General features: G+C 38.3%; 1 protein-coding gene across 4 annotated transcripts in view; it reads left to right on the forward strand.

Moving 5' to 3' along the window:
* Pds5b (PDS5 cohesin associated factor B) overlaps nucleotides 1–12,682 on the forward strand; it is a 132,293-nt gene that overhangs the window by 80,623 nt on the left and 38,988 nt on the right. For all 4 annotated transcript variants that reach the window (XM_028779733.1, XM_028779735.1, XM_028779732.1 and 1 more), the window contains exons 15-18: nucleotides 864–912; nucleotides 3,337–3,476; nucleotides 4,010–4,125; nucleotides 8,421–8,526. In XM_028779733.1, the coding sequence (XP_028635566.1) occupies nucleotides 864–912; nucleotides 3,337–3,476; nucleotides 4,010–4,125; nucleotides 8,421–8,526 (411 nt within the window). The remainder of the gene's footprint in view (nucleotides 1–863; nucleotides 913–3,336; nucleotides 3,477–4,009; nucleotides 4,126–8,420; nucleotides 8,527–12,682) is intronic.

Genomic DNA, 12,682 nt, shown 5'->3' on the forward strand with positions numbered 1-12,682 from the left:
TGTGTGTGTGTGTGTGTGTGTGTGTGTGTGTGTGTGTGTGTGTGTGTGTGTAACTATGTCATCCTAGAACTCACTTTGAATACCAGGCTGGCCTTGAACTTTGCATTCTACCTGCCTCTGCCTCCTGAGTCCTGGGATCAAGGGTGTGTGCCACCCCCACTCCCACCCCCACCTCTTTGGCCCTTTCTATATTTAAAACAGGATCTCACTAACTCACTTAGTAGATTGGGCTAGCTTGGAATTTACAGATATCTTCCTGCTTCAGCTTTCTGAGTGCTAGGATTAAAGGCGTACAGAACCATGCCTAGCACCTTTTATTTTCATTGAACATAAGTTACCCTTTTAACTATGGTCAGTGAGTATCTAAAACCTGTTGGGATCTGTTTTCCTTAATAATAGACACCTAAACATTACTTTAGTGGCTTTTGCTGTCAATAGGCATGGGTTCAATATTACCATGCTTCTGTTAGAAGCATCTGGAAGTGCTTCTCTTTGTTACCCAGTTTTTATTACCTTAGAGGGGTGCAAAGTGCAAAAGTATTACTGAAATATGTCATGTTCTTGTATGTACATGGTTTGATTTTAGGAATGATTGAAGTTGTAATAGGATTCAGGCAGCCTGTTAGGAGCTATGTCAAGTGTTGAGTGACTTGTGGGAGATCACAAACGATGGAGCTGTTCTTTCTTACCTGTTGATAGGAACTTAGCCTGGTCACATGGCTTCTGTACTTTTAACTCCACCCATTTATCTAGGATTTAAGATAACTAAAGAAAGATACAACCATGGTCTGGAGTATTGTTGAAGATGCCTGTATATTCTTTTTAGTGAATTTTAATTGTGCATTTTTGTATGTGATTTACAGACAGATGCCAGTGTCAAGGCCATATTTTCTAAAGTGATGGTTATTACAAGTAAGTGTTTTAAATCTTTTATAAATTTTAAGTTAATTGGAGGATTTATATAATTTAAGTTATTTTAATTTTACATTGTAATAATCTAAGAAATTAGTGTTTTTGCTTGCTATACAATAGACAACTCACTTTCCTTTTTCCCTGATTTCCATTTATTCTGTGTACTGTCAAGATTTTTACATTTTCTTTATTACATAAGGAAAGTTTGAGAAAGAATTTAATATGTGTGTTATTTTTGAGAATGAAGTCATTACATAAGCTTAGCTGTGAACGTTGAGTGTGCATTGTTGTTTCCTTCGTTGATGCCAGCCTCTGGCCTTAGTTGCTTTTCCCCCTCACCTGGTCACTGTATATGCAGCTTGTTTTGTTTTGTTTTGTTTTGTTTTGTTTTGTTTTGTTTTGTTTTGAGACAGGGTTTCTCTGTATAGTCCTGGCTGTCCTGGAACTCACTCTGTATACCAGGCTAGCCTCGAACTCTCAAACTCAGAGATCCTCCTGCCTCTGCCTCCCAAGTGCTGGGATTACAGGCGTGCGCCACCACCGCCCGGCTGTATGCAGCTTCTTGACAGGAGAACTGGGAGCACCTGGTCGAGTGGGTGTACCACACTTCACTTGGCAATAAAGAGTTGTAGGCTGAACTAAACACTGTAGCTGCTTTAGAGCGAACACCAAGGTACAATAACGTAGTGTCTGTCACTTGGCGGCTCTCCTGAATTCCACTTTGAAGAGACCATTCAGAACTAAGCTGCCACTGAGACTCAGGTAGTAGAGCTGTCTCAGCCAGCCCTTCCTGGAAGCTCTCTAGCTGTTAGTCTGGTTCTCTGCAGTTGGCTGTGGATTATTCTCTTAAGGACCCCATTCTCTGTTGTCGTTTTTTTTTTTTTTATTATTCAGTATTCACTTTTCTTCTAGAAAATAAAATCTTTTCTAGATTCTGTTTCCAGAGATGCTAGTATCTTGCAGGTGTTACTAGTATAGAGAAAAGGGTTCCTATGCATTTATAAAATGCTGAATTAGGTTTTTTGGTGATGGTTTCTGTTTTCCTTCTTTGATATCACCATCCTTTATATCATTTTCCTAAACAACAGGCCTTAATATGATGCCTATTCCAGTAAAGGGGCTCTTAAATTATTTAGAAACACTATTAAGTCCTCAATACTGTTAAATTCCAATGAATTATTTGGAATCTTTGGAACATAATATATAAAATTATACATTAGAACTTTTAACAGCTTGTTCCCAATACTTTTCTGCTTAAATTTTACTTTTTAAGAACTATTATGCGGGCTGGAGAGATGGCTCAGTGGTTAAGAGCACTGACTACACTTCCAGAGGTCCTGAGTTCAAATCCCAGCAACCACATGGTGGCTCACAACCATCTGTAATGAGATCTGATGCCCTCTTCTGGAGTGTCTGAAGACAGCTACAAGTGTACTCATATATAATAAATAAATAAATCTTTAAAAAAAAAAAAAAAAAAACTATTATGCAGATACTCATATGAGTCCTCATGTTTGTTTATTTTTGAGACAGACTCTTACCATATAGCCCTGGTCACGCTGTAGACCAGGCTGGCCTTGAACTCAGAGATCCACCTGCCACTGGCTTCCAAGTGTAGGCCACCAAACTAGTCCTCTCTTTTTTATGCTAGTTTTTTTTCTTGTATGTAGAGGCTTGAAAGGACCACATAGCAGGTATCTCATGTGATTAGTATAGGACAGTGTTCTTACTACAGGCAGTGGTCATTACTGCTCAGACTTAAGGATTTCAGAGACTTGTAAATTTTCTGTTACATTAAAGATAGTTATAATTTCTTTTATTTGCTATGTTAGTCTAGTTTTCTCTGAGCAATTAAATTGCTAGGAAAACCAGAACCAGTTAAGATCACCATTTTCTTAGCTCCTTTAAGAGCTGTGATGCACACAACAGAGGAGTGCTGTGGTGAATTCTGCAGAGTGATCCTTTCTTGCCAATAGTGACTTACGCAGTAGTCAATGCTACTGGGATGGTGTGCTCAGTGCCTTTCAGTAAGCACATGCTGCATGTCCGTGTGGATAATCGGGGGATGGTGTTAACAATGCCCAAGGAGACGTAAGGAATGTAATAAATGGGCTCTCCTAGGGACTTCTGCCGGAAAGTGTGAGCAACGGCTAAGGAACAGGCTGCTGCTTAGGCTACCACTCGGTGTCTTCAGGTGATGTCAGGAACTCTTTAGAAAGGCTCAACCTGTGGACGTCTCTTAACCCTGATGCTTTTTCCTATGTTCTCTGAAGTGAATTTTTCTTACAGAAAGTATTGATGATGCTTCCCAGTCCTTTAAACTAAGAGCAATTTGTAGATAAGGATTATTAATTAGAAATACAAAATAGAATGTATTTTTTTTTTATCAGTTTGAGAAATTATGAAACTTTATTTTATTTTAAGGAAATTTGCCAGATCCTGGTAAGGCCCAGGACTTCATGAAGAAATTCACACAAGTCTTGGAAGATGATGAGAAAATACGGAAACAGCTGGAAGCCCTTGTTAGTCCCACATGCTCCTGCAAGCAGGCTGAAGGCTGTGTGGTAAGGGGACAGCAGGGAGAGCCCGTGTGTGGACACCCATGTGTGGACATGCATAGAACTCTTTCTTTCAGTACATCTGCCTTGTTTTTACGTTATTTCAATTTACAAAATGTTAAATAACAATTCAGATAAATTATAATCCTTCTGCAGAGAGAGTTGCCATTAACATTGGATTTCATTTCAAAATGAAATTATCCTATATGAAGAGTTTTACACATTTCCTTTCCATTAGTTTTTTTGTTTGATTTTGGTTTTTCGAAACAGAGTTTCTCTGTGTAGCCCTGGCTGTCCTGGAACACACTCTGTAGACCATGCTGGCCTCGAACTCAGAAATCCACCTGCCTCTACCTCCCAAGTGCTGGGATTAAAAGGTGTGTGCCACCACCGCCCGGCTTAGTTTCTGTTTTTTTAAGCTTAGCTATAGAGTTGTGTTTTTCAGTATTAGGATTACAGAATGTTATAGGTTCTTAACATTTTAAGATAATGATATGTTTACATATATTTTTATAATAATTTACAAATCTGCATTTCAGCGTGAAATAACTAAGAAGTTGGGCAACCCTAAACAGCCTACAAATCCTTTCTTGGAAATGATCAAGTTTCTCTTGGAGAGGATAGCTCCTGTACACATAGATACTGAATCCATCAGGTATTTGTACTTAAGAATCTTACATTCCTCAGTGCTTTCCAATCATGCACAATTACAGTCATGTCAATCACAAGTCACCAAGTCAGCTGCTTATCTGTATTTATATGTGCAGTCATCTATACTCTATATTTGTGTGTGTAACTTGTATTCATTCATATTCACTTGGCTAGCTTTTCTTTCTCACTTTGCTTTCACTTTAATACTTCAGAGAGCTCAAAAGGCTATCTCTGGGTGATACCATTTTATCTAGGAAGAAAGCATAGCTAAGATTTTGCTTTTATGGAAGTGGGAGATAGAGTATCGTAGGCATTGAAGTTACATGCCAGAGTCACTGGGTAGGGATACAGGGGGTGTTTTGAAGCTGACTTCCGTCTGTTACAGTACAGTATAAAGAGGCGGGAGTGCTGTGTGCCTGGGTTTTGATGTGGACTGCTATTAACGCTGAGCTTTGGGCTCTGGTTTGCTCTTTATCCTTTGGGAACCACGGATTGGGGTACTGAGTGGAGGAGAGAGATTACTTAAGGTTTTGTTGTGGTGGCCTATGAATAGATGCTACTAGGATGGGAAGAATATACGAAGAACATACTTGAGGAAAGTGTAAAAAGAGTACCCCTGGTAGGAGTCGGAATACAGGTTTTAAGTCCACATAATGAATCCTGATATCTTGAAGAGAATAAAAAGGGCCTTCTCTACCCCGCCCCCTTTTTTGAAGTAGATAACATGTAATTATTCTTTGGACATGGCAAGAAATTTTTTTACTTTCTTCCCTTCCTTTCCTTTCTCCCCTTTCTGTGTGTCTTGTATTTGTTTAGATAAGGTCTCTGTGGCCCAGGTTGTCGTTGAACTCACTGAGCTTGTAGCTGAGGATGACCTTGAATTCCTGATCCTCCTGCTTTTTTATCCTCCAAATTCTGGGATTATTGGAATAAGCCACCACACCTGGCTAAGTTTTTTGTTTTTGTTTATCAAGTAACATTGAGTTTGAAATGAAATTATGAAAATTGACTGCTATGCTGAAATTGAATAGAGAATAAAAAATAATATGGTCAGATACGGAAACCTTTTTACAATATAGAAATTAGAGAGAAGTAAGAAGACCAGGTTGTTTAAGGTTTCTACAACTTAAAACTGGTGAACGTTTTCACAAGTAAGGTATATGCTATGAGCTGACAGACTGAGGACCAAGAACAGCCCTTTGGTTTCAGGAACTTACAGTTATCCAGAAGGTATATGAGAGCATAAAGAGCAGCCAGAAGTAGCAGTTTCTACTTCAGATAACTCTGGGAGAATCTTAATATTTCTCTTGGTGACTTTATGGAATGGGAACCGCCTTACAGGTTCGGAACAGTGGCAGGTGTTAAATTAGACTCAGGACATGGCTGCAGAGCCTTCAGAGAGATGCTGTGTTAGTCTCCTCAGGCAGTCTGACTGTCTGGACAGTGCCTTTCCGTTTCTGCATTTTATAGATGGGTGAATGGTGATACCTTTAAGGTTTTTTGTTTGTTTGTTTGTTTTTGTTTTTATTATAACTGATAGACATTTAAATAAGGAGAAAAACTTCACCAAACATTTCTTGGCTAATTATATTTCTTTGGGGGGAATTCTTTTATTTTTCTATGGATACCTCAGAGGAACATTTTTTGTTTTTTGTTAATTGATTACAAGAATGCTAAGGCTCTAATCCTAACGTTTTATTCTAGATCTATTAATTAATAGTAAATTACATAATTGTTTTTGGGTTTTGATTTCTTTTGGACTTAAGTAATTTTGTTTTCTGCATTTTCATCTGTAATTGGTCTGAAGTTTAATGGAGACCTCAGGATTCTTCTGTTTTTATTGTACATGATAGTGAGTTGAATTAATCATTTATTGAAAAAGTTGATCCATTTTTTTGACGTGTTTACTCATTGTTGGACAAGTTCTTATATGTTTTGCATGGACCCATGCTGTTTTTTCCTGAGGTACTTCTAGCAGATTTGTCTCACAGAGGGAAGCTTTTTGCTTCTCCTCGCATTGGTCTTCCAGATGGGCAGGAGTGTACATGGGTTCAGACTTTCTGTTCCCCAAGGACATGGGGATTCTGTCAGCAACTTGTATTCCTAAATATCTTATGTATTTTGGCTTCTCAGTGTAAATACCCTCTGTGCTTTTTAGCTGATTCTTGCTGATAGAGAAAATCACTTGTTCTGAGAGCGTTGTTTGTATCACCTCACTGATTATTTTTTTATTATTATTTTTGGGTTAATTTCTTAGCTTAACATACAAAGTGTGTTTCATTACATATGATATACTTGCCATTTGTTCCTCACTGAATACTGAAGCAGATTTAAAAGTAGTTTGCCAATTTTTTGTTTTTCTGGCTGATGCTTCCCTTGAGGCTGTATGTCTGATTACTCATGTTCCTCAGCTACGTTCTGCGTCTGTCATTCTGTCTCTGACTTTCTCTGTAGTTCTTTTTAGATGATACTGTTAATATGTGTGTGTGTTTACTTACTTGTGGCCTTCCTACTATTATTATAGAAGAAAACAAAAGTTAAAATGTTTAATTTTCCTACTTTATAGAAGAACTGTGGAACTGTTGGCCATATGATTCAGGTTGGAGATTTTTTTGGAGGGTAATTGGAGGTATGAAAGTAGGGAAAAGTCATTTTGTGGAAACTTAAAAGGTAAAACTTACTTAGGAAAACAGTATGTAAATGAAAATATTTGAGGGAAATAAACATTTTTTAGTGTGGACATGATTGTGTATATGTGTGTGTGTAGAGTGGTGCATCTGCAGGGACCCACGGGTGGAGGTCAGTGTTGCTGGAGATACTTAAAACAGCGCCACCGAATGGGGGCCGCCATGTTCCCAACTAGGCAAGGCCTGTGGCCATGAGCGGCAGCAGCATATTTTCGCCACCAGCTTAGGCGGCCAGAGACACCAGCCCTGCCACCCACGAGATGCCAGCGTGGGAGATGGCTCTGCCAATCTTCCACGCTGTCTCCACAAGGCTGGGCTTTGCCCAGGCCATCCTGCCATCCACACGGGCTCGGTAGGAAATGAGATTCTAATGCTTAAATATTAATCAAAGGCTTTATATGTTTGGTATTGCTCAATAACAATATGCCCATACAATTAGAGGTGCTTCCCAATTAACTATCCTAAGTATAAGTTGTTATCTGTGACTGCTCTCCATACCTATTTGGCTCTTCATCCTCCTAAATCTCTGCTCTCCTAGCTCCTCTTCTTCTTCCTCCTCTTCCTCTCCTTACTCCTCCCACAGGTCAGGACCACTTACAGGATTGGGTCTTTCCTACCTTGTGTGTCCTGTGACTGATGCTCAAGTAACCAGGCTGGGTGGCAAATGCTGGTAAACCCTGAGCCATCTTGCCAGCCAAAAAAATAGACTTTGTATGTAAGAAAATTCTAGATTCTTGTTGGAGAGACAGATATACTTTATTCCACTGTTGATATTAAATTTGAGCATAAAATATTTTTTTTGTGTTTTTGGGGTTTTTTTGTTTTTGTTTTTCGAGACACGGTTTCTCTGTGCAGCCCTGGCTGTCCTGGAACTCACTCTGTAGACCAGGCTGCCCTCGAACTCAGAAATCCACCTGCTTCTGCCTCCCAAGTGCTGGGATTAAAGGTGTGTGCCACCACTGCCCAGCCAATAAAATATTTTTGAAGAAACAACTCTACTAAATATTTTAAGGAACATTGCACAAACTTTTACTCTGGTGTGTTTTATATCTATACTGTTACTTTGTTACTTGATGCTTGTAAAAAGAACAACTGCGCATTGGTGTAAATGATTGCTTTAAGTCAGTATCAGTGCATTTCTAATGTTTGTTTACAGCAAGATCAGCCTGTTTCTAAAGCTGAAAAACATTGCTGATTTTCTCATGGTCTCTTTTACAAGGTTTTGTTGTATCTGTTACAGTTTTAGCAGCAGGTCTGTGATTTCTAACTCTTAGATTTTTATCGGACACAGAGTATTATGTAGTAAATAGTTTTAGAATGCTAGCCCTTCTACTGAAAAGACACTAGTAAAGGAACAGATGGCCGTCAAAAAGAGCAAATCAGGTAGCACTTTGGTCTTATTTGAATGGGTAAAGGAAGAGAACATACTTTGAAAAGATATTTTGCTGTTATTTGTTTTATGACAATGTTTATGAAAACAACCGTACAGAAATATTGTATATTGTGTAGCTACTTAATATGTAGGTACTTAATATGTATGTATTAGTAGTAGATACTGCTAGTGTATTATACTTGGAAGAGATAACACTTCTGTTTTCTTATCATCCTTTAGTGCTCTTATCAAGCAAGTGAATAAGTCAATAGATGGAACAGCAGATGATGAAGATGAGGGCGTTCCAACTGATCAAGCTATCAGGGCAGGCCTTGAGCTGCTCAAGGTAAGTACTTGTCTAAAGTGTCTGAGTAGACAGCCAGATCCGAATGTTTGTTTTTAAAGGCCTCACTGTAGCTCTGACTGGTCTGAATGAAACTTGATACCTAGGTACAGATCTGCTAGCCTTGCTTTCTAGATTCTGACATTGGGGGCTTATACCACTTATTCCTGAGATTTACTTCTCAAAGTTGTATAATCTAATGAGAAGGTGTCTTGGTTTAAAAGAAATAATCAGATGGAAATTTCTTCATGTTTCAGTTCTAAGTTCTGTCATCAAACTTAATGTTAGTTTAGAGGGCTAACCCGAGGACTCACTAGTGATGATAGAGGATGCTGTTCAGAGTGAGCCCTTTGATGACTGTGTGCATCTCACCACATTGTTGACAATGTAACAGTTACAACAAAGTATTCAGAAGCCTTTCATAAACATAGTTTTTAAATTTCATTTTAGTTTTATTTAGTTAAGATGCAGTTTTATTTAGCCTACAAAGTGCTGATCTATTTTGTTTTGGTTTTGGTTGTTAAGGATAAGCATTTCACAGTGATAAAATTTTTAAGAGCTGTTATTGATATGGTCTGAGAGGTTAGTTGCCTCTGAGCACTAATTCCCATGTAATAGATACAGTGACAGTGTCTCATAGAGGGGTGCAGCATGTCACACGGAATCTCCTAGTTCATGCTAGCTCCTAGCAAAAATAGTAATGTGGAATTGCGACGGCTCCACTTTGGCATATCATACCGTTGCTGCTCTCTTATTGTTGGCTATGTAGAACTTTCAAGTTTTATTCATATAAACAGCACTAAAATAAAATTTGTGTATAATGTCTTTTTCAAGCCAGAATGTCATTACTGGGTCCAAGAATTTCTTGGAGATAAACACATATAATTAAAATTTTTGTAGACACAATTTTTTTTTGTTTTTTCGAGACAGGGTTTCTCTGTGTAGCTCTGGCTGTCCTGGAACTCACTCTGTAGACCAGGCTGGCCTCGAACTCAGAAATCTGCCTGCCTCTGCCTCCCAAGTGCTGGGATTAAAGGCGTGCGCCTCCACTGCCCAGCTAGACATAATTTTTTATATATAAATCTCTATGTTCTTCATAAAGAAATTATAAATATAATATATTTATAATATAATATAAATATAAAATAATTTATAATATAAATATAAAAATACTCCTTTCATATCATTTTACAAAGAAAATTTTCCTATATGCCATCCTTGGTGTGGGAAAGTACCAATCTCTTCAATGTTTACAAGCATAATGTGGAAGTACAAACAGTATTGTAAATTCTACAGTGTTGACTTGTGGTCATCCTTCTGTACATTAATAATTTCTGATTCCATTAATTTTTTATTGTTTATATACCTTCTGATAACTCAATCTTTTCTTTAAAATTTTGATTTGGATGAACTTTTAATTTTCTTTGCTTTTTAATTGAAAATATTTGATGAATAAAAATTATTATACTTAGGTTATAAACTGTAGCATCACAGTTAATACTACAGACAAGTGAGTAGAATGTTATGTGGCCAGGTTTCGTCACTTTGACAAGGTACCTAAGAAAGTAAATTGAGGGAAGAAGGACTTATCTAGGCTCATGATTCTCAGACCTTTGTCCAGAGTCACTTGGTTCCATTTGTCTCTGGGCCTGAGGTGAGGCAAGATTATCATGGCAGGGGTCATGTTATAGACTAAAAATGTTTACTTTGTAGCAGTTGAGAAGCACAGAGGAAAAAAAGGTCTAGGGTTTCTTCCCCATATATACTCTTCCAAAAATATATACCCTTCCAAGACACCCCTTAGCTGTGAATTCATAAGTGGATTAGTCCTTTGGGGAAGTTAGAATCCTCATAATCTAATTAGTCTTCATATGCCAATCATCTTGTGACCAGACAGGAGCCTCTAGGGGACATACTTGTAGATTGAACTATACTATTTCCCCTTGGTGTCTAAAGCTCGTTCATCTCATATTGTAGAACATGTTTTCCATTTCATTGGAGCTTCGGGATTTTGGCAGTTCCATTGTTTTCAAACAATTAAACTTTAAAATCTTTGAGAATCAAGGAACATCTTTTCTGAGAGTACTTGTGGAAAGTCAAAAACAAATCACATGCTTTTGATGTGGACAAGGTATACTTATCTGTTCCAAAAGGGAGGAGTGGGTGCATAGAAAAGAGGGGTGGGACTGAAGCAAGGTCAGATTCTAGCAAGGGAAGCATTGGATCCTGTAACTCAGTCCAGCATCTGCAGCACACAGTGTGAGCTTCAAAGGGCATGAGCAGCCCTGTCCCTATACCCTTTCTTCCTATAGGACTTATCATCATTCTTATGGGCTAGTTCTCTGCACTGGCTAGAATTTTCCTTAGCAGACATTTTGTGGACTGGCATCTCCACCTCTCTAGGGTCTTCACTACAGCCCTGAGTTCACTCTTAGCGCTGCATATCACTCTGTCAGGGCTGTCAATAGGGGATCTGATCTGAGTTTGAAGACTGCATGGAAATTTCCATGACTCACATCAGTTGCAGTTTGCATGTCTGAAAAGCTAGCATCAGATGGAAGATGCCATAGTCACCGAATTCAGTCAGGCGCTGGACACAGTTGACTTTGTCTGCAGCAGTCATGCTAGGAAGTGATTTCTGGGCAAACGACCACTTATCTGAGCAGGGCATATTAGAATCCTCTTGCTAAAGCCTTTCAAGTGGTTTCATGCTCTCATATTCTTGAGTCTGTGCCCTCATGACATCCTTCCTACTGTCTTGAAGCAGAGTATTTGGCTTCTTTTTGTTGATCTCTTTGGTAACCACTTATTCTTTAACCCAACTTTCTTCATAGGTAAACTGCAAATTTTACATTCTTTGTTTTGTCTTTTTGTTCCTTATTCTTCCTGTAATGCTGACTAAAAGCAGCCAGTCATCTTCATGCTATATTCCAAATGCCAAAGTATCTTGACATTTTCCATACCAATTCTCTACCATCACTTTTAGATATAGCCTCACATACATTCTCAGGGCACCAACAAAACAGAGACAACTGCTTATCTTATGGCGGCCAGGAATTAGAGACAGAGTAAAGGAGTTATGTCTTTCATAGGCATGTCTCCAGTTACCTACATTTTATATTCAAACCATATGAAACTATAAATTATATATACTCTGATATTGAATATTCAAAAATGCTTTATTAGTTTCCTGAGTGATTTTTATCTTTGCCATCATATCTATCATATATTTCCCTGAAACTTATATTTATTTTATGAACCTTTAGCTTTCTTATTTGCATCTTTGTTAATAATGTTAATGTTGTTTATTCTGATTATTTACAAATCTTTGAAATAAGAATATATATATGTATATATATAATTTTTATGCTGTTTGGTATTTTTCCATTTTGTATTCAAATTTTACTGTCCTACACTTTGAATCCTGTAATGGGGCTTAGAAGATGGTTCAGTGGGTGAAGTGCTTCATAAGCATGAGAACCTGTGTTTGGATCCCCAGTGTAAGAGGGGCAGAGGCAGGCAGGTCCTGGGGACTTGTTTGCCAGCTCCACCAGCTAAAACTGTGAGCTACGGATTCAGTGGGAAACCCCATTTGGAAAGACAAGGTGAAGAATTATAGAGATACCCAGAGTGACCTCTGACCACCACATACTCACAGATAGACGAGCACACTCATATATTTCACACACAAACTCACACACACACACACACACACACACACACACTCACTCATACAACCAAAGGTTTTTTCTCTGTCTCTCTCTCTTTTTTTTTTTTTTTTTTTTTTTTTGGTTCTTCGAGACAGGGTTTCTCTGTATAGTCCTGGCTGTTCTGGAACTCACTCTGTAGACCAGGTTAACTCGAACTCTCGAACTCAGAAATCCGCCTGCCCCTTCCTCCCAAGGTTTTGTTTGTTTTTTTTTTAATTTAAATATGGCTATTATTGTGAAAGAATATACCAAAAAATGTTTGATGTGATTTTCTCCTACTAGGTATGTGTTTTTCTTGGGAGTAATAATTTTCTATTCCCCGTGTTTTATTTGGTTGTATTTTGAGACCAGGTCTTACTGTATAGACCGGGTTTGCCTCAGACTCACAGTGATCTCCCTGTTTCCTGAGTGCTGGGATCAGAGTTGTGCACCACTAGACCCAGCTCTAT

The sequence above is a fragment of the Grammomys surdaster genome, unplaced genomic scaffold, assembly GCF_004785775.1.
Source record: "Grammomys surdaster isolate TR1022 unplaced genomic scaffold, NIH_TR_1.0 362, whole genome shotgun sequence".
NCBI lineage: Eukaryota > Metazoa > Chordata > Mammalia > Rodentia > Muridae > Grammomys > Grammomys surdaster.